The 22266-nt window shown below is 37.3% G+C and overlaps 1 protein-coding gene across 3 annotated transcripts in view; it reads left to right on the top strand.

The window, feature by feature from the left end:
- Positions 1 to 22266, top strand: part of BMPR1B (bone morphogenetic protein receptor type 1B) — a 353247-nt gene that overhangs the window by 238134 nt on the left and 92847 nt on the right. Inside the window, exon 1 of one of the 3 annotated variants that reach the window (XM_075998761.1) lies at positions 9072 to 11487. The exons of the other annotated variants lie outside the window; for them this stretch is intronic. Coding sequence (XP_075854876.1) covers positions 11433 to 11487 — 55 coding nt within the window. The 5' untranslated portion in view covers positions 9072 to 11432. Of the gene's footprint in view, positions 1 to 9071; positions 11488 to 22266 lie in introns of those variants that run through there. 3 annotated transcript variants of the gene reach the window in all.

Raw genomic sequence — 22266 nt, 5'->3', positions numbered from 1 at the left:
GTGGTGAAACCTTGTCAGATCAAGAGGACAGAAGGAGGAACTTAGAGCAGCTCCCTGGGCCAGATGGAAGATCCTTGCAATGTTTTGTTTGTTTTTTAAGGAGGTCTGAAATAGACAAGGAGAGAAATGTTAAAAGCGTGGGCCGAGATGAATGACAGGCACCCCACCCTGAGGAAATATAAAATGTGGTGGGAAGATGACATGCGTAATTATAATACGGGGTAAAACGAGTGCTGTGGAAGTTTAGAAGAAGAAACAATTATTTCGACTGAGATTATCAATTGGATCTTCCTGGATATTTATTCGCCATCAGCTTTTTCAGTTGCAACCAGCAGATACGGACCATAATTAATTGACACAGAAAACAAAGTTATCAAGATGATGTTGGCTATTAATAGTTCATAGAATCTTCGGGAAGATGGGGAACCAGGTTTGGAAGAGACAACGGCCAAGAACAATACTTAAAATTTCACTTCGGAATTTATGCTGTAAGGACATCATTGTCACCAGAGCTTAGCATAGGGACCTCCACTTGAGCTGTTCACATGATCAACTCTTGGTCTGGTTGCTTGCCACTACAATTGGAGCTGCTGCTGCCTTTCTGGACAGAATGTAGCTACTACTGCGCCCACTGTCATCAGTTGGAATGAATGCCCCGAGGTCTTTTCTTGGTAGCTTCTTGTAAACTCTGGGATGAGTACATCTCATTTGGAGGATTTTAGGCATGTGCTCTTGTCTTAGCTGCAGAAACTAAGTAAGTATCTGATTTTTTCCAACTTCTGTGTTTGTAGAACTCTACCTTAAACAAGTAGAAAATGCCCAACATACAGGATGGATATAGGGCTTAAAGCCACATGGCTACAAAGAAAGGCAGTATTTCTAGAACTGGAAGAGGTGGGATTTGAACTGCTGTAGGAGGAATAGTAATATTTAGATGTGCAGTTGCAGTGGAAGTTAAGAGGTGGTCATTCAGAAAAACATTTAGCTTGGCAGTCAAAGTGATGTTCACTGAAGCCCTGATATTATGAGGGAACATGTTTAAGAGAAGAGATTATTGGAAAGAATCATGATCACCTATACTTTTAAGAATGGAAAAGGAAGAAGCTTTGGTAAATAGGCCCTCATCATGAAAACCAAAGGAAAAGCTTCTAGTGAGTGCCTAGTACCTTGTTTCTGTTTAATTTACTTTCAAATGAATGAGTACATTTTTAAAAAGGAAGCCCATTCTTCCTTATGGATGAAAAGGATAAAGACTAAGAAAAATTCATTTGGTGACCTTTGAAAGAAGAAATTCATCAGAATGGCGTTGAAACCAGAGGGCAAGGAGGAATTTGCAAGGAAAAAGTAATTGAGATGAGAGTAATGGATGGCATCAAGGGTCAGATATTTTTGGAAGAGAGAGAGGGACAGGAGTTGACACAGGACTCACTTTCCAAAAAGACTCATTGAATACTTATCATATAGTCACTGTTTTCAGTGCTGGGGTATGTAAGTGAATAAAATGGACCAAGGTCAATGTCATTAGGGTTTTTACATTCTAGTGGGGGTGAGGGGAGACAGTTAACAAGAAGCATAGTAAATAAATAAATAAAGTAATGGTTAGATGATGATCAGTGCTGTGGGCAAATAAACTAAAGCAGTGTAAGGAGGATTGAGGGTTTGGAGGTGGAATTGGTTATCATGGTAGATAGAGAAGTAGGGTAGAGTTCATCGCAAAGATAAGAATTGAACTAAGATTTGAAGGAGGTAATGGAGGAAGCTTTTAAATATCTAAGAGAAGAGTGTTTTGGGCAGAGGAATCAGGAGATATAAATCTCTGAGCTGGAGCACGCCTGGTGTGTTTGAGGAATGGGATGAAGGGGGAGAAGAGATGAGCCCAATGAGGTAGCGATTGGAAGCCACATTTCAGAGCACCTTGTCAACCACCGTAAGGATTTTATGAAGGACATCACAAGCATCTATTCTAGGACTCGCAGGTCACTAATAATTTATGTAGCTCAATCTGAGGTTAATCTAAAGCTGCTTATTACAATTCAGAAAGACTTCAAACTGAATTTCCATAGGCTATTCCTATTTGTAACCACTTCGAGAAAGTGATAATGTAAAAACCAACGCGAAGACATGATGTCATATAACCAAAGCAGAGCCCCGTGCCCTCTGTTGAAAAGGCAGAAGGTAAACGATTAATGTGTGAATAATTTATGCTTCTGTTTCCTAAAATGCGAACTAAACGTTTTTGTTCGACCTTCAATTTCTAATTAGACACATATCATTTTAATCAAAAATTGAAAACATTTTCAAAGCAAGTGCTTCTAAACCAGCAGCTACTTCTTTTTGAACGTCTTTGCTTTTGTTTTTCTTTACACATCCTTTGGTGGAGGTGCTAATGAGAGGAATTGAGGACTTTGAAGTGCTTCCACTACAAGCTTTTTGGGAGATCTCAGAGTGGAAATTACGGTGACAATTTAAATCACATTGCCTGTCTTAATGGGCGTTAAATCATCTGGATAAATACAAGTTATACTCATTTTGGTTAAGGTTAAGTTTGTATGTTTCATTTGGCAGGATCCTTAGGATAACTCACTGCTTGACTCAATTTTTCACTTTTCAGCAGGGGGGTTTGGCGGTAGCAGATGGAGCCATACAGAGTGCTGGCCGACCATAATAAGAAATGTAGAACAGGGTGATCAGATAAGGGAACGTGTACGTAACTCAGGCTCTTATATTGACAAGAATAATATTGCAATTTTATATCTTCCCGTCGGACTAGTTGAAAATTGTTTTTGTGCCAAAATATATCACTGTTTTCATCTGATATCATGATCACTAAAGCTCATCCTCTTGACCTCCACAAATCAAGCATCTTATTTTTGTCATTTCAGGCATGTTAAATATCTTTTTGCTTTTGCTGTAATGCTGTAGACAGGGCAGAGAAAGAAGTATCTTCATGTCAAAGTTTGGCTTTTAACTAAAGTCTAGTTTCCTGTACTGTGATATTCTTTGATCGACTAATGTCTATGCCTGTATACAGGAGGTACTTGAGGTTCATTTTACTTTTTTTTTTTTTAAACACAGACTAGTTGATGAAACAGTCACACCAACTCTCAATCTTCTGAAAGTTCTCCATGCGTGGAATGGAATCTGTTAGAAAGGCTTTGATGAGATTATCAAGAACTACTACTTGTCATAAAGAAAACAATTCAAGGCACTAAGCAGTTGTGTTTTTTATCTGGGGACAGGTAAAGGTAGATAAGGGAATACAGACAGACAGACAGACAGACACACACACACACACCTGCACTTGTTCAAGAGATATTGTAAGTTTTTCAGGCATCTTTTTGTATCAACTGTCACTAGGAAGATGTTTCAGTATACACAGTTGACTTGGGGAGATGAGATGAAAAGGTTTAGCATGTCTTGAATCTGAACTAAAAATCATGATTTCTTTTATTTGAAAATACTTTTATATGCACATAGATTTTTAAATGTCACCTTAAATAAACAATTAACTTCCTGAAACCTTTATATTTCTTCTGGCATCAATTTTTGAAGACTACTAAGAGCTAAGTGTACTAATAAATGTGTAAATTATATATTGACATTTCATAACACTGTTATGAAGGCTTTTTATGGAAAAGTTAGTATATGCTAAATAAGAACAATTTTTCCCTCTGTTATTATACTGATATCTTCTGTTCTACTTTCAGAAGCTCCTTCTCATGCAATTCTCATATTTTGGTATTTTCCAAATAGTGGAAAGCAGATTTTTTAGGAGCTGTCTGCTTATGGTGTGTGGAGAAATAGCTTAAGCATATACTCTTCAAAGATTTAAATAAAAGCTATACTTTAACTCCTTTTATGTTAAGTATAATTTTGATTTATAAATACTATTTCTATTAAAATATCATTTTTGATGTACTGATTTTGTTTAAGTTCAGGTTGGTCTTACATGAATTTTAAGTACACAATTGATTTTAGGATGAAGTAAGAGTGATAAGTCATCCTCTCTAAGAAATTGGTTTTGATATGAAACTTTGTTCAGCTAGCATGGATGTAAACAGATAATAGAGATTTTGATTTTTTGCTCTGGGACGCCTTAGCATTAATTTGATAAAGAAGGTCATGTTCTTAGAATCTCTTTAAAATAGAGCTGCTGGTCAGTCAGACTGGGGGCTCAGTTTTCATGGTTTATACAGTGTGTAATTTTAACTCTGTGGAGTCCAGGAGCCAAGGTGTTAACAATTACAATAGCAGTGTGTGTCTTTTGTTATTTAAACAAACAAAAAACTCTTTCTTAAGTACTTCCATATACTAGGGGGAAAGTAAATCTTCTAGAAAGCTCTTCTTCTGGTATAGAGACAACAGCCTCTTTTGTTAAAACAAACACAGACTCTTCTCAGGAGGGATGGACTATTTATTTATTTTTTTTTAAGGATTTCAAAGTTTGAGCTCTTTAATGATCAACCTCAAAGGTCCATAATGTGCAGGTAATAATGTATTTGGGATGGACTAATAATACGTTACAGGATTCATTTACTTTTCTTTGTGGGCCTGGGGGACTGCCTCAGTCTCTCTCCCAAAGCACAAGCACAAGGATCTCCTGATGATTCAGTGTACACAAGCTTTTCTTTTATGCACAAAGTTATTTTAAACAATATATAAAATTACCTTCAGGCTATGTCTGTAAGATGCATATGAAACATAAAGATCCAAAGACTCTTCGATTCCAAGGCACCACACCCACCTAAGTCCCTTCCCTTGTAAAATGTAGTTGGCAAGACCAGCGTTGATGGGCTTTTGGGAAAGTAAAAAAGGATGTATTCAAAACACTGCTTTACGTTAATGATGATATATGTATTTTGATTCTTATTTTGATTGCTTTTATAACAATACTTTATAAGCTCGAGAAGAGAGTTCCACTTCTGCGTGGATTTGAACCCCCTGACCTCTGAAAGCAGGGCAGTTGCATGACATGGTGTTGTTCCGTGTCACCGTACTTTGAATCTACAGGTTTGGAATTTGGAATATCTGACCCCTCTTTTGCTCCAGCCCCCAGAATTTCTGGCAGTCGTGTTTGAATCCGAATGAATCTTACCAGCCTCCCAGAATCTCTGCGTCCTCTATCTGCTGAACGGAATGTTTCTGCCCTGGATATTTCTTCTAGAACAAAAGCACATGGCTCACTACCTAGTGAAGTATTGTTGTCTGATCCTGTCAACCCTTAGCCAGTTCCCTTGGCTTAAGTGTTTACAGTAGTCTCATCTGGAAATGGGAATGATATTCCCTACCGCTCAGGGCGGCAGTGAGATTAAATCAGGTAATACACCTTGAGCATCTCTAATCCCAAATCTGAAATGCTCCAAAATCCAAGATTTTTGAGGGCCCACATGATGCCACAAGTGGACAGTTCCACACCTGACACATTGTTTTTTTTTACTGTATGGATGGTATGTCATGTGTTACTGTTAAATACTTATGTGTGAATAAACGAGTGTAAGGAAATGATCGCTTATTGATAGCATATAAATTCAGAGTCAAGAATGACGGGTGATATCAACCAACCACAGATTGTCTACAGGGGTGGCTGAGATAATGACACCTTTGTTTTCTGATGATTCAGTGTATACGAGCTTTGTTTTATGCACAAAGTTATTTTAAAAATTATATAAAATTACCTTCAGGCTCTGTCTGTAAGATGCATATGAAACACAAATGAATTTCATGTTAACACTTGGGGCGCACCCCATCTGTTTATATATATGCAAAAACTCCCAAGTCTGAAAAAATCCAAAACCCTTGTGATCCCAACCTATATGTTAGGTGCATAATGTAGTGCCTATCAAATAGTAAAAGCTTGTTGAGTGGTATGTGGCATAATCGTACAATCTTCAACCTCATTGTTGCCGTCACTGTAGTTGTCATCATTCTTGTTCTATCTGGAAATAACCGTACTTGCGTTCCCTGGGTTCTTTGCTCCCTCTCTCTTGCCAAGACATCTTCCTTCCATTCAGTTTCAGTTTCTGGCCTGAGATAATCCTATTTGCCACGAGATGGTTTACTCTCTAGTGATTAACGTAAAGAATAACATCACGTTTATCTATCACCTAATTTCCTATGACTAGGGTGCAAATTTGAGTTTATAACCCTTTAGTACAGTAACACTGAAACCAAATAATAAATTAAGCATCCATGCAGAAATTATGGACATACAAGGCAATTGGGAGGGTTTGTTGTTGTTGTTCTGATTATCTTAGCAAACTCACTGAATTAATTTTCTTTGATGGTTTAATATGTAAGTTGCCTTTAATTTTATCTTCCTACTCTCCCAGTGTTCATTGCTCTGTTGTCTCATGAATTGCTGGTTAACCTTTTTGTGTCTGGTCTTCTTGTACACAGACTGTGCATATAATTGTTTTATTTATAGCAAGACATTCACTTTTAAAAAGAATTCTCTAATCTCTAGGTAAATATCTTTATAGATTTAAGATATTATATCATCAAATTCTATCTTGCCCTGATGGGTTTGATCGTGTTGCTGATCAAATTTTGTGCTCCAAGTATATAGTGTTGCAATGGTTTAGGAGAATGCAGTTTGGGGCTTATTTGTTCATTCTTAAAAGCTAATTCCAATCCCTTTAATGAGTTGTGGGGAGGGGCAATGATAAAAGACCGACATTGAAAGCCTGTATCAGAAGATATTGCCATGTCTACTCTATAATATTGGAGCTCTTGCCAGTTAATATTTGTATTAGGTGAAAAATGGTTTATGCTGTTGACTAGTGTTGAATTTATATTAAGATATGCTTAGAGTATTTTGTAACAGATGTATTTCCTCTATGACTTTTATAAATGCCTCAAAAAAGATAACTTAAGTATGGTTGCTACAAAAGAAAATTTACATTTTTAGTTTTTTGAAATATAACCTTAATAAAATGGCTTCACCGAAGAAAATGGCATTCTGCTAAAGCCATTGAGACCTAGTTTACAATAAAAGTTTTGAAATTTTAGAGCTGGAATGAAATCCGGTTGTCTCTGTATTTGTGCGTGAATTGTTTTTGTTGCTAGTGGTAACTGCAGAGAATTTTTTTTTTTTCCTCCAAACATCACCCTTTTAATAACAATGGTCTCCCCAGATATACTGTGGCACAGCTTTAAACTTTATTAAGTCTGTCTTGGACTCCCCCTTCCTCTCCCCAAGTAAATGGAAGAAAAGTTTGGCAGGCTCCATGCTGTGAACTTGATTGATGTCCAGAACATCTGAAGGACTTTTGTGTCCTGCCTGCACTCCATGAGTGCATAATGTGTGAGTACTTAAAGAAGGTCAGCCCTTATCACATGTAATCTCGGCCTGAAAGCAGATCAGCAGTGACAGTCCTATCCCATAAGTAAGGACACAAATCATCCTCTCCATGCTTGAGACAAGTTGTGGGATATTTTTTCTCTCTCTCTCTCTCTCTTTACCCCTTCCTCCCACTCATGGGGGACTTTGGCAGAGCCATGAAAGCAGAGGGAGGACGTGCTTGGAATAATGTGTCACTCATTCAGGGGAGGAAGGGATTGTTTATTTGTAATAATGTGATGGTCTTTCACTGTGCAGCTGAAAGGCAGCTTGGGGTTGTTAATGACCAGCGACGTGGAATGCTGCAAATTAGAGCCGGGAGGGGAGGCAGCCTGCAAGTGGGCTGGAGTCATGGTCTTTATAGACGCCAAAGTCAGGGGAAAAGTTTTTGTACCTTGAGCTCTATTGTCATTTTTTTTTTTTTTTCTCGTGGTGGAGTAGCTTTTTATGTCAGCATGTAAGTGTTTTAGTTAAAAAACAGAGTATTAAGATCAATGACCAATACAATTCTGGGTGCACTTTTGTTTTTCATCCAACACATATCAAAATTTGAAAAATATTTTAGTGCAAAACTCTATGGCAGGGGTCTTCAAACTTTTTAAACAGGGGGCCAGTTCACTGTCCCTAAGACCGTTGGAGAGTGTGCACTGTGGGCCAGGGACCAGTTGGCTGCTAAGCAGGACAGGCAGCGGCCGCTAAAACACCTGGATGGCCGGATAAATGTGCTAGGTGGCCCACGTGTGACCCGCGGGCCATAGTTTGAAGACGCCTGGTCTATGGAATGGTAAGGACCTTAAAGGCTATGGCTTTTAATAGGAAAGAAGGAAGTAACTTATTTAGAATGTGCCTATCTATGTGTTTGAACGGAAGTTTAATTCAAAAGTAAATTTCAATTCTGAGCAGTGTTAGCAGGAATATTCATGTAATAAAGAAAATAACACTCACCTTATTCTCATTAAAAATCATAAGGATATTGTTACATCTTATTAGAAAGGGAAATATTTTTCATCTTATCTCTAAAAATGGACTGGTTTCCTTTGAAATATGATCAGCTGCAGGAAGTGGTAGTTGTCAGTTCTCACAATGGAAAATAACCTCTGCGAATACTTCCAGAAATGAAGGCATTGCTTCCCATGCATGCAGATAAAAACCTCTAATTGTGGGCCACAACGCCCTTCCCAACCTCTGCCAGTCTGCTTTTCCAGCCTAATTCTCTGACTCTCTAGGCAGATCCAGCTTCTTGGGTTCCCTGCAAACACTACTGTTTTCTTACTCATAAATGTCGCTATTATGCTGTCTGTCCTCCTCGATTAGGGCTTCCCTGCCCTCCCTGCACCAGTGAGTTCCTGCTTATCTTCGAAGACCTAGTTCCAGTGCCTCTTCCCTGCAAGTCCAGCCCCCGCCCTCTGGCAGAACGAGTCTCTGTTTACCCACTGTGCTCTCCCTGTCCCTTGAGTGTACAGGCAGTCCCTGTACTGCATTGTCCCTGTTTGATTGTGTATTTGTCTTTGTGCATGGGAGGGTAAGCTTTGTTCTGAACTCAGGTACCGTCTCCTTTTAATGTTCTCCCAATTCTCTAGACACAATTCCTCCAAATACAGCAAATAGCGAGCATTTGTGAGACATTACAAACTGTGTGTGTGTGTGTGTGTGTGTGTGTGTGTGTGTGTGTGTGTGTGTGTAAAATAAAATCAGGAGATTTGGGTGGTTTCTATTTGAAAATGAATCACAAATTGAAATTGAAAGGTAGTCTCAATTTAAAACTACAGCATATTTCTGCTTCAAATGTATGAATATTTAATACATTACTTAAAAATAAATGGGTTAAAATAAAGACTTTTGCAAGTATAATTTGAATTTGTTTGAAGTGGAGTCTTGCTATATTGTCCTGGCTGGTCTCGAACTCTTGGGCTCAAGCGATCCTCCCACCTTAGCCTCCTGAGTAGCCGGGACTACAGGCATGCCTGGCTTTAAATTGAAATTTTTAAAGCTTGATTTGACATAAGATATATTTTGTAGCCTTGTTTTAATGATTATATCATTTGTGATAAGAACAATTTGGCAAATGTTACATTGTTGTCTGTTATATAAAGAATGTTGTTATTGTAAGCAAAGCTTTTAAGCTTTTCATATCAGGAGACAGGAGAGTGATTGTTGAGAGTTGTCAGGAAATTTTCTGATTTTTCTGGCATTTTCTGATGTTTTCCTATGTTCTGGGCACTGTTGAGTAGTTCATATTCATTTGTTTAGTCCTTATAATAATCTTAACAGGTAATGAGCAAACTATAGAACTGAGAGTTTAATCTGTTACACAGATAGCATAAGTAAGATTCTCCTATACGACAAGGACTCTATAAATCTAGAAAACATGGGTATGTGTAATAATTCTACAAATGACATACAGCGATGACATGTCCCCATGGTATTGGTGGTACTCTTCACAGTGCTCCTTTTTCCTTCACTTGCGCTTATACATTTTCAACTTGAGGCCTCTCTTTTAATCTTCTTCCAGAACTTTCTTTGAAGCTTCATTGGACATATATAAATTAATTTGCAAAAGGAAGTTGGCTGTTCTCAGCAGAAGGAGAGAACACCTCAAATAGAAACCATTGTCATTCTCCTCTCTGGTATTCCTTCTCAGAGATAAATATTTAATTAAATTAAAATAGACTCTATTGGAGCGGTTAAGTGAATCAATTTTAATAGCTTCATACAAACCACTTGGCTACCCTGGTTCCCCACTGCAGTCAGCTCTATAGGTAGGAAATTAGAACTGAAGGTTTAACTGCTTTGAAACCAATCATTGACCTGGTTCAGATAGAGTCTTGATTAGATTGGATTTGGGAAATTCAAATGTAAACTATGGATCAAAAGATGTACGGTAAGGTGAATGGGTTAAATCATATGCAAATCTAGAACGTTTTGCCAAGCCAGATTTTTGATGTACATAATGACAGTTTCATGAGATTTTTTTTGAGTTTAGTAGTCTGGGACCTAATTATGTAACTTAACAGAACATTTCTTTCATTTTTGGTACCCAGCGTATATTAATAATTAAAGGTAAAATGGAGGGAATGAATAGGAATACATCTTGATTTTTTTTTTAACATTACTAGAGTACAGAAATCTGTATTAGAAATAAGTTTGACTAAATGGAAACCTCTCTTCATGTGCTTAATCTAAATTGTAGTTCTTCCCACATAGTTGGAAGTTGAGGTTCAGAGATTATTTCTACATGCTGAAGTCCTAAATCTTTTTTATTTTTTGATTCATCAAGCCAGTCAGTTGCTCAAAAGCCTTTAGGTTTTTGTGCGATATGTATTCTAAACCGTGTAACATGTATTCAAAGTCCTACATGATTTGGTTCCACTCTGTCTAGCTTTTTCTCCAGCCACTTACTATTAGGAGCTGTCTGTTCCAATAAGATTTTTCTTCTCATGCTCTTGCACAAATGGAATATTTATTCCTCACTGGAAGCCTTGCTAATACAATTTCTTTCCTCTCTGACTCCTCGATTGCTGTGTAAGTTCAATTCATCCAGCACTTTCTTCCATCTTTAGCCTAGTCTAATCCATCCTCGACTCAGAATTTCTATGCTTATGCCTTTGGGGGCACTTTATCTTAAAATGTTCTATATTTTTACTTAATTCTTACATCTTACTTTGTTTTGTGGTGTTTTAAAAGTTTCTTGAGTGCATCTATGGCTAGCACATAGTTCAACATCAGAAATGGGTACTGATATGAACTATTTTGAACTGAATTAGGATTCTGGAGAGAGAGAGAGAGCAAAGATTCTCTCTCTATGCTTTGAACCATCTGTAAAGATGCCCATTTTCAGGAACTATGAGCAGTGGGAGCTGTCCCACATTTCAGCCTTTCACTCCTTGCCCCAGAGCTCAAGGCTGGATTCCAAATTGGCAGTGCAAGCATGTCATGAATATGGCTCTGAGCCGAATATAAAAGGTTTGAACAGCAAATCCTATTGCTTGATTTCTCTCTGCTTTTCCCATGTTACCCCCCTGTTCCTGGTCACCCTTATTCATATTACTGTACCCCAATCAGCTCCCTTCATAACTAAAAGGGGTCTGGATAAATGATCCTGAAGGACAGTTCCTTCTCATCACCCCCAAGTTCCATCTTCTCAACAAGTAAGTTGCATGGCTTCTGGGAATTACAAAATGTGTAGTTTATTAAGTTCAGTTAATAGTCTAAGATTTCCTGTCTGGTTAAACAGTACTACATTTCTGTTCCATTTCATTTCATGAAAGTATGAATGGAGGGGGTTGGATTGATTGTAGTGTGTGCAAAATTATAAAAAAAAATTGATAGGCTACACTCAGAGAATAGATTTGAGTGGCCCCTAGTAGATTAGTGCCGGGAGGGGGCAGGGTGGGGTTTGGAGGTTGGGCTGGGGGAATAGGGGGCTTTCTTCTGAAAGTGAGAAGACAGCAGAGATTTTTTTTCCAAGAAAATAATTTTTGTAAATATCAATTAAAGATACTCTCATGGTATCTTAGATATAACCATTGGAATACATCTGCTCTCGTACTCATAAATCTTTTATTAGGCCAACTGATCGTGTTTAATAACTACTTCTGTTTGCATCTATCTGTGGGAACATTGTAGTCTCTAACACACAATCCATTTACATTTCTTGCTGTTCTTTTATTATTGACAGTTCTCAGAGTAAAAGAAAACAAAAGACTTTTTTTTTTTTTTTAAAAAAAAAGGGGCTTTAGTGTTAAAAAAGAAATTCAATATCATGGAAAATGAAACTCCACAAAAATGTTCATAGTTTACATTGAGGAACAATGACAGCTAAAATTTAAAAAGTTAAATAACTTGGTTTTATTTACATAATAAGATTGGTTAAGTTCACGACACTTTTTTTTTTCTGTGCAGGAAACTTAAAACTGTAGTCATAACTGAAATATTTTAACTTGCAGTATTTATTAGAGATGCCTTTTCCATGTGGTCCTTTTTCATACCTGGGCACTTGATTCAAAGGTATTTGTTTCCTTATTTAAATGTTGATGTAGTGTAAGAAAATTGCCATATAATGACACTCTGTGTCGCACTATTTTTGTCATTTCATCAAATAAAAAAAAAAATGACTTCTTCTTGTCTTTCTACATATCCCAATTCTTAGCAGAGAAGAAAACTTTGGTGAGAGAGACAAGCTGTTTTATGACAGCCAAGTGTAGGTGTGGTTTGCTTTGCATTCATTGCATGGGAGATTTGGGGACTTGGGTGCCACCAGCACAGAGCGAAGTCCCCAAAGCCCCCGCGTGTGCTGGCCCTTGTGTGGGCAGCCGGGTCAGGCTCCTTTCTTGAGAAAACAATCCGGCTCAGGGTCCTCTCCGTCCTTTGTTGTCCTCTCCCCACGAGGTGACAGAACCAGTTTGTAACAGGCTTGTCTTTCACGGGGCTGTCTGGGGCTCGCTGGCAGCTTGCGGGAAGATCTGACAAAGAGGGACAGCAGAGGAGTGTGAGTGAGAGAAGGGAAGGGGAGACACAGGAGGCTTCAGCAGGCAGGTCACATTGCCACTCTGCCACTACTGTCGCAGTAGGTTGACTGGAAGAACCAAACTGGCAGCTTCACGCTTTCTTGCTCATTCTGCTATCTGTGCACATGGGGTAAGAGGACCAGTGCCCTACACCGCAGCCCGGGCAGGGACCTGAGCTCACCCTGATGTCGTGGCTTGTGTCACAAAAGGGAAAAAGTTGAGGGCAGAAAAGTTCAGTGGCTAAAAAGTTCTATCGTCCATCCTGCAACTGCTCTGTGATTCTCCTACTTTCTCTACCAGGGCAAAGCTTCCTAGATAGTTGATTAGAGTAATTTTTAAAGGGATTTAAAGTTTCTGTTTTCCCTTGCCATTGAGAATGAAATGCAATCCAGTTTGTAACTTTGAGTATGAAGTTGATTCTCAGCAAACTAAGACAGTTGATATGTAAGGAATTTAAGAAAATAATTCTAATAAACTGTGTTTTGATCATTTTCATTTGAATACTGTTGGATTTTTGTAGGGTAGCTAATTGACTTTGAAGTTCATTGTACTTTTTTTATATGGATACATGGAGTAAATCTGGCATTTTATAAAGGCAGTAATTATAGTTTGTAAATAAATCAAATGTAGTGTTTTTCCGCATTTAAGAACAGGGGGTTGCTTTGTGATAATCTTGTCTGGAAGAATTATTCTTGTATCAAGTTAACTAAAATTGTACTTAGTTGGCAATATTTAAGGTTTATTTTATGTTTTTGAATAAAAGAGTATTTTCAGAGTAGGTAAATTATTTTCTGATCAGAAGATAACATAACGAATATGGAATAACTAGCTTTGGTAGTGATTGCAATGAGGAAGTTATGAAGTTAGAAATAAGGAAATAATGGATTCATGAAATAAAGGGCATATATATGTATGAGATTGAAATGCATTTATAGTTCAGCTTTGTGTATTTGTGAATGCATTTTATAGAATTAATTTGGCTACTATATATCAGAAACTTATGTACCTTTGATTGGCACTTAGAGAATTAAAGTTTTCATAGTCTCAAAGTATTCCATGACACTATTACAATATTATATTTTTGTGGCTTGGCTCTGTGGAAAAATGCTTTTAATTTTTGGTATACATTGTATACTTTGGTATACATTGTATACACTTATTTGGTATAATAAGTGTAACTCAAAAGAGTTTTGTGTGTTGATATGAAGGAATGACAATTAGTTTATCTACCTAGTTTGCTAGTTTATTATCCAGAAATTGTTGTAATCTGGTACCTTCTGGAAAGAGAATCAAAAGACCTCAGGGAAACTGCTTCTTAAGAATGTTCCAGGAAACTCAAAAGTATGATAGACATGAGGTAAAATTCTTATTCCTCTATTCTGGCTACTACAACTTCATTATTGGAGCATAATTTTTAATTCTCTTTTAGCATTTTCCTTGAAACATGTGAATACCTGAATGCAGTATTGAGTTATGCTAATAAAAAGCAAGGAGGCCACATACTACAGTTGGACTCTTTGATTCATAAAACGCTCAGCTTAGAATGTATCTTAACTTAATGTTGCATGAAATAATGTCTTATCGTTCCAGCGAAGAGATTGGAGCCCACATTTTTCACCTTCTTTAAACCATATAGGTTTGGAAGCTTTTTAGAAAACTCCCTGTCCAGGGCTCTTTTGTGTGTGTATACTTAATTTATGCCTGAGTTTAAATCTTAGCTGTGTCACTAGGTGTGTAAACTCAAATGAGCTATCTTATTGGTGTCTCAATTTTTTCAACTGTAAAAAAGGGATAATAATTATTTTTATCATCTTCATTTTTAGAATTTCTGCAGGAAGTTGAGCAAATCCTCGAATAGGAGAAAATATTGACAACTAACTATCGGAAAATTATCTTAATCTGCTAAATTTTCTATCAAGCTTTCTTATAGTTTGATTACTTATTAAGTAAATATGCATAAACACTGTAAATAGTGTCTGGCATATACTACTGCCTGAGGGTTTACTGTTGCTATATCATTATTAATAAAAAATTAATTCATGCAAAAATAAAAGGCAGCCAAGCTGGAAATGTACATTCAGACAAGATTTTAAGATTTTGGTACTCATCTTAGTGTGATTAACATTCTAAAACCCCATTGATTTCTCCAGCTTTGTCACTAATGAACTTTTTCTTAGAGAAATTTCTCTATCTGTAACATTTTATAAAATATACTTCCTGTTGTTCATAATTTTGCCCTGATGCATAGAGAATGTACTATAGACAGGGGCTATGAGTTTAACCAAGATTAAGCAACTGTGATTACAAAGTTAAATATTCCCTGACAATTTGTAACATGCTTTATAATCAGTTGTTAATTCTGCATCTACTTTAGTGAGAATGACAGTCACCAAAAAAGGTAGCTAATGAGGCACAGATAGCAAAGTGGTCATGACTCCTTAAGTGAATGACAAAACCAATATTAATATCCTGAGACCTTACATCCTTATTTTTAAAGTAAATGTGTTTCAAAATGACAACTTGAGACATTTGGACAGTATGAAGGTCAGGCAAATAAAAATATTTTGTTAATTAAATACCTAGAAACCTAAAAGGTTTATATGGATGTTATAATTCCATCTCAAATGGTACAGAGTCTCAGTAAGTGGGGAAAAAGGAGAACTTTTCCTACTTGGGACAGTAGCAAGAGTGGCATATGTGTAGGGGTGACTCATCATTCTAAATCTAATCACCACCTAAATTGTGTCTTAAATGTTTTACTTGAAGGAGATAGTCTTAGAGAAAAGGCCAGAAGAGTACCTCTTCATAGAGATTTCAAACTTGCACATTTTTTATATTGGCACATAGCGATTGCTTCAGAAATGTACCTAGGGATCTTGAAATGTGGCATTGCCTCCCTAAAAGTGAAAATTTGATCCGTCATGGTGAAAATCTGTAGTGTTCATTTTTACTTGAAATGGATTATTTTTAGAATCGAGCTACTTATATGACCCTGGGCCTTTATTTTCCAAACATAGTAGAGACTCACAAGGCAATCATCATGAATGTAGTACAACGTGAAGACAGTCTGAAGGCATTATTTTCTTCACTGCCTTTCTTCTTAAGTTCTGCTAAAGGAATTTAGTAATGTTAAAAAGACAGTAGACCAATAGACCTAAAAACTAAAGGACTCCATGTTTGTTGTTTTGATGCATGGGTGACAGCAGTGTGCCCTTCCTGACATAGATAGGTCTCATGTTCTATTATTTAAAAAAGTGACATTTTAATTTACTTCCTGGTTAAGTGCACATGTGAAAATTTCTACAGGTTTTTTTTTTCCTCCCATAAAATCATGGTAATAGGTTATTATAACAATCAGATTAGAATAAAAGTTGGCAGCCACATTTAACTTAGAAGTGATTCTGCATCAGTAAAAACAGTTACAGGAAAAAGAAGTGATAGGAAGGTAGGAATCAGCCTAAGATTTTACATCCTTCTTCTCCATTGCTGGGTTGTTTTCTATAGGTTTCCTATTATAATATTTATGTTTGACCTGGTTGGCACTAATTAAAATTTAAAAAAAAAACCTGTTATAAAATATTTTCATTAAAATTAGAGCAAATAGGGAATCTACTAATAGGAGGATAACAAACACAGGGGGCTGGGAAAGTATAGTTTCAGAATTAGCAGGGTAATATTGCTATGGGCCATCTTTTTGGTAATATTTTAAGTGAAAAATGATCCGTGTTACCATATGGCAAAACATAGTGCAAATCTGAACTGTTAGACCGACACAGCTGTTAAACGCATAAATGTGGTTCTGTGTTTAGAATGTTTTCTACTAACAGCTATTATGTGGCATTTCCAACAATTAATCTCAGGCTATTAATCGGCAGTAACTGCACGGTTGTGGTGAGTATCACAGATGTGAGAAACTCGATCTCTCTGGTCATTTACCTGGAAGGAAAATGGCTAAACTATAGTTCTCAACTCAAATTCCGCAGACTTGATTGGATAATAGACATTGACATGACTATTGAGTGCAGACTCACATTATTTGGTTCACCTTTTTTATTAAAAGTTACGTTCTTTTAAAAATGGTAGCGACAGTATGTAAGTCTTACATATGTACAAACACCCATGCCTATATAATTCTCATCTTTAAATAACAAATACGTGAAGGCTTTCAGAAGAATAATAATATTAGAAACATCAGAGTAACTCAACTTAGTTCTTTTTCCCCCCTGTAAGCCAATTGAATCGGAAATAACATTTTCTAAATCTCTTATTTATTTAGAACTGGCAGAAGCAAATCTATGAATATGGTGTGTTTTTTTTTTCTCACTTTTTAAATGCATCTTCATTTTTAGAATTTCTGCAGGAAGTTGAGCAAATCCTCCAATAGGAGAAAGTATTGACAACTAACTATGGGAAAATTAATCTGCTAAATTTTCTATCAAGCTTTCTTATATTACATTTTAGCTCGAAATGGACTCGTTTTGGTCTTGATGATTATCCTTTTGTTCATCTGTGAAATACTTTATCTTAATAAATATTTATTGGTTTGGGAATGTTAATATTAAAATACGCGAGGATGATTGTAGCTATTAGCTCAGAAAACTGCAATTCTTATTCCAAGCTCCTCCATTTTTCTTTTAACTCTGGAGAATTGTAGCTTTTTGGATTAACTGATTTCTCTGCTTGATACCCTCTCTCTCACATTCCTTTGATAATTAGTTAACCATTCATATGAAACCATGTTATTACTTTACTATTGATATTTTGGCCATAAAGAAGGGAATCTTAAGTAGAGAAAGAAGGGAATCTTAAGTAGAGAAAGAAGTTGAATGGAGACACAAAAACCAAAATAAAACTAAGCAAAAGTAGAGGAAACCCAGGTCTCCTGGGACTCAGAAGGCCATGAGGGCTTGAGCTTTGACTTTTCTCGTTCTCTCTGAGGGGCCTTGTGTACATTGCCTTCTTTTTGTTGATGTGTCTGCTCTCTTTTTGCCTTTCTCTTTAAAATTCTTTCATGGATGCTCCTTGCATTCACGGTAAAATCCAGATCTTTATATGACCTGCACAGTTTGGTGTCAGCTCTGTTGCTTGTCTCACTACTGAGCGTCAGCCACATGTGTTTACTGTCCAACAACAACAGCGACAAGATCTAGACTTCTTCTCACTCAGGCTTTTCTCATACGCTGTTTCCACAGCCTGGAATGTTCTTTGCCTTCCTGTTCTGCTTATCCATACATTTTCTTAAATGCCATTTAGTTAAGTTTTCCTTAAGAGTCAAAATCAAATGAAATTCCTTTTATCCCTTCATTGTAAGTGTTATTTTCCTTTGCAGTACCTGTCATGGTTTACCATTATACATGTCACCGTCCTGCTGAAAGCTGAGCTGCTCAGAGGAGCACACTCTGTCCATTTTATTCATTGCTTCATTCATTGCTCCACCCATCCACCCACCCACCCACCCATCCATCCATCCATCCATCCATCCATCCATCCATCCACCCACCCACCCACCCACCCACCCATCCATCCATCCATCCATCCATCATCCATCCATCATCCATCCATCATCCATCCATCCATCCATCCATCCATCCATCCATCCACCATCCATCCATCCATCCATCCACCCACCCATCCATCCACCCATCCATCCACCCATCCATCCATCCATCCATCCATCATCCATCCATCATCCATCCACCCATCCATCCATCCATCCATCCATCCATCCATCATCCATCCATCCATCCATCCATCCATCCATCCATCCATCCATCCATCCATCCATCCACCCACCCACCCACCCATCCATCCATCCATCCATCCATCCATCCATCCATCCATCCATCCATCCATCATCCATCCATCATCCATCCATCATCCATCCATCCATCCATCATCCATCCATCCATCCATCCATCCATCCATCCATCCATCCATCCATCCATCCATCCATCCATCCCGAGTGTGTAGCACAGGCTTGGCACATAAAGGAGTCTTTGTTTCTGGATAGACACATTATTTCTCACATGACCTAAATTGGTGACTGCCATCCCTAATGTTCCAAGACCTCTTTTGCTTCGCTCTCCAGAGCTAACCAATAATTGTTCCACTGTCTCCTATTTTTAATTTTGGGGAGACAGAATTTGATCGGCTGCTGACTCTTAGAATAATCCCATGTAAACCGACGGGAATGTGTAGTCACCCTCTACCAAGATGACTGCTAGATAATAAGAGATACTGTGGGCAGGAGCAGATTTTCAAGAAGAGGGTTTGGATTAGGTTGGCAACCAAAAGCATTTAGCAGCTGGGCTCAGTGACTCCCATTTGCAGTCTCAGCACTTTGGGAGGCTGAGGCCGGAGGATCGCTTGAGGCCTAGAGTTGGAGACCAGGTTGGGCAATGTAGCGAGACCCCATCTCTACAAAAAATAAAAACGTGAGCTGGTTGTAGTGGTGTGTGCTTGTGTAATCCCACTCACTCAGGAGGCTGAGGTGGGAGGATCGCTGTGGTCATTCTGCACTCCTGCCTGGGTGACAGAGCAAGACCCTGTCTCCGAACAAACCAGCCAACCAGTTATCATAGCTGCTGTTGTCACTTATAATAGTAATATGAATATTTCCAGCATTGCTTCCTTTATACTGAATCGCTATTGGCTAATAAGTCGCATCTATTAGCTATATGTTTTTAAAAATTACTTAAAAAACACTATAATATTTCTCACTTGAACTTTAGTATCTAGGAAATATTTACTACTAAAAATAATGGTAATGTATTTCTATAGTCCCTAAGTATTTTAACAGTAAGTAGTAAATGAAGGTGGTTTGTGATTAGTTTTTACTCTTTAAAGAAAAGATGCTATAGAAATTCAAGATTTCAAGATGGTGGCAGAAATAATAGGAAACGATTAGCGTAGTGGCTTAGACTTTTTAGTTCTGGCAGATTGTTGTATACAAGTTTCATTCCTTTATTAAAATAGTAGTTGTGAGGTGTACGTTTTACAAAGATCGTCTCAGAAATTTTGCATTTACGATCTTTGAACGAGACATGAGTTTGTGGCTAGCACTGTATATTGTTCATTTGATCAGATTCTGAGAACGAAATGTCTGAAACTCTGCTTCTGATTTCTTCTGGAGTCCAGAGGAAAATTACTGTTCATTTCTAATCCACTGCTTAAGAACTTGGTGAGCATATGCTGAAAATTGTCTTTTGTTCATAGCTTTTTTTACAGTGTCTTGTGGAACCTAAGGTCCCCATATTTGTATTGGCATCTTCACAAATTTAACGGGAGTTTTACGTATAAAGAAACAGTGACTTATGCCACTTTTTTTTTTTATCAATCGTGGAACTTTGTTATATGGGAACTTGCATTGATGAGATCACAGCCAATACTATTATTAGTATTGATATTTTGGTTACAAAGAACAGAATCTTAAGTAGAGAAAGAAGTTGAATACAGACATTAAAAAAAAAATAAAAAAGCTAAAGAAAACACGGGCCTCCTGAGACCCAGAGGGTCAAGAGAACTTGAACCTCAACTTGTTTGTCTGTCTCTCTTCTTGCTGCTGTGCGTCTGCTCTCTTCTTTCCTTTCTCTTTAAAAATGCCAAGACCAGTACTGCGCAGCTTCAGAAAATCTGAGCCAACGTTTGTTTTGCAAACTCTGCATAAAATTATCTTTCCATTATTATGTTCGTAGAAATACGAAACTATGTCTTTGCTAAAGTGTTTTACCTTTATTTTGTTTTCGCTCTAAAAGAAAACTAATTTTTTTAAGATTTAAAAAAAATCAAATCATATTTCAAATCAGTATTTTTTTTAAAATCTGACAAAAATAAAAACCTGCTGCTTGGATGTGTATCATTTGAATGATTATGTTGTTTTTGTTTTTTTTTTTTATGAGGCTGAATCTCAACGGAATGTCTGGCTTAGAGTTAACATGCTTTAATATTAATAAGTATTCAAATTCCATTGCAAAAGTCTTTGTATGTTCCTATTTTTTTTTTAAAGAAGCTTAATGTTGGAAGAGCAATATGCTGTATTTATCAATGAAATGTTTGGTTATTTGAGTGAGGGACTGTGCAGCAGCTCTCTGGAGGTATATTTGAGTGGCTTCTCTAAATTTAACTCAGTCTCTGACTTCACTGAGGTTATTGAGCTGTGCAATACCATCACCACCATCAACAATAAAGAGTTCCATCCTGGCATGATCACAGCAGAGGGGTAGATACCAATTAATCGAAGTTGCTAAACAAATTCCCTTTTGATTTCATACATTTCCTTAGACGTGTTATATATAGCCACACACATATGTTTCTCATACATGTGTTTTCATAGGATTATTACAGTTTATTGAAATCAGACAATATCACTAAATATTTCCTCCTTAATTTCCTAGGGCCTGAGTGAATCATGTTCAAATTGGAGGATGGGTCTAAAGAAAAAGGAGCCTGGTTGCTAGATCACGTGATTTCACAAACATACGACATTTCTTTCAATGGGGCATTTCTGGAGATTGTGTCTGGACTGGATTTTATGCGTATCCACCGAGCAGTTTATCCATTGCATAAGCATTTTAGTAGCTATTATGAATATTATTAATCTACCCTACTTAACCTCTTACGATGAGAAATACAATTCTGTCTTTTTTTGTTAAATAGACTTAATGACAAACATCTTGCAAATTAGATTTTCATATATTTCATCTCTTTCTTATGCTCAATTTAATCTATCAAAGCCACACATTGTAGAAGACATCTGGTATTGAGCTTAAGCAGCTGGGTTTCATTTGTAAGGGTTTTGAGCAAATTTCGGTGCTTGCCAACAATAATATAGCAGTTGGCCAACGTGTTTTCTCTGTGGCAGCTCTGTGCAGTGTAGCAGAAGAGACCCGAGTTCAGGATCAGGTGATTTTTCTGCCTCTTTCTTGCCTGCCTGGTGGGGCTTGAGGGTTTTGTGCAGATGGTCAGGGAGTTTGGGCTCACAGAACATTGCTGTGGTAGCTGTCGAGTTGGAATCAGCAAGGGAGAAAGGATCTGATCAACATGCATCCATTTGCGGAACATGGAGTCCACAGTTTTTGCAACATGGCTCTATGTATTTCCCATATCAGAATCACTAATCGTGTTTAAGATACAGCTCCCAATACCCCATCCCATATCTATTAAACCAAACATTTGGGAGCTGAGCTCAGAAGGCTTTCAGTTTAGTAAGCTCTCCCAAGAGATTGCTTGTATACACACTGGATTCGAGTTAATCAGTTTATTCTTTACCTAGGGACAGAACCTCTAACTCTCTTTTTCTGACCAAGAAATGAAATTGTTTTTATTAATGTGTATTTAAGAAGGCATTGTCAGGATTTGTTTCAAAAGTACTTTACCTACATACTCGGTGTGGACATTCTTTCCTGAAATACTACATCAGCA

This window comes from Microcebus murinus, chromosome 29, assembly GCF_040939455.1.
Source record: "Microcebus murinus isolate Inina chromosome 29, M.murinus_Inina_mat1.0, whole genome shotgun sequence".
Taxonomy (NCBI): Eukaryota; Metazoa; Chordata; class Mammalia; order Primates; family Cheirogaleidae; genus Microcebus; species Microcebus murinus.
This window is presented reverse-complemented; position numbering and strand designations above follow the sequence as displayed.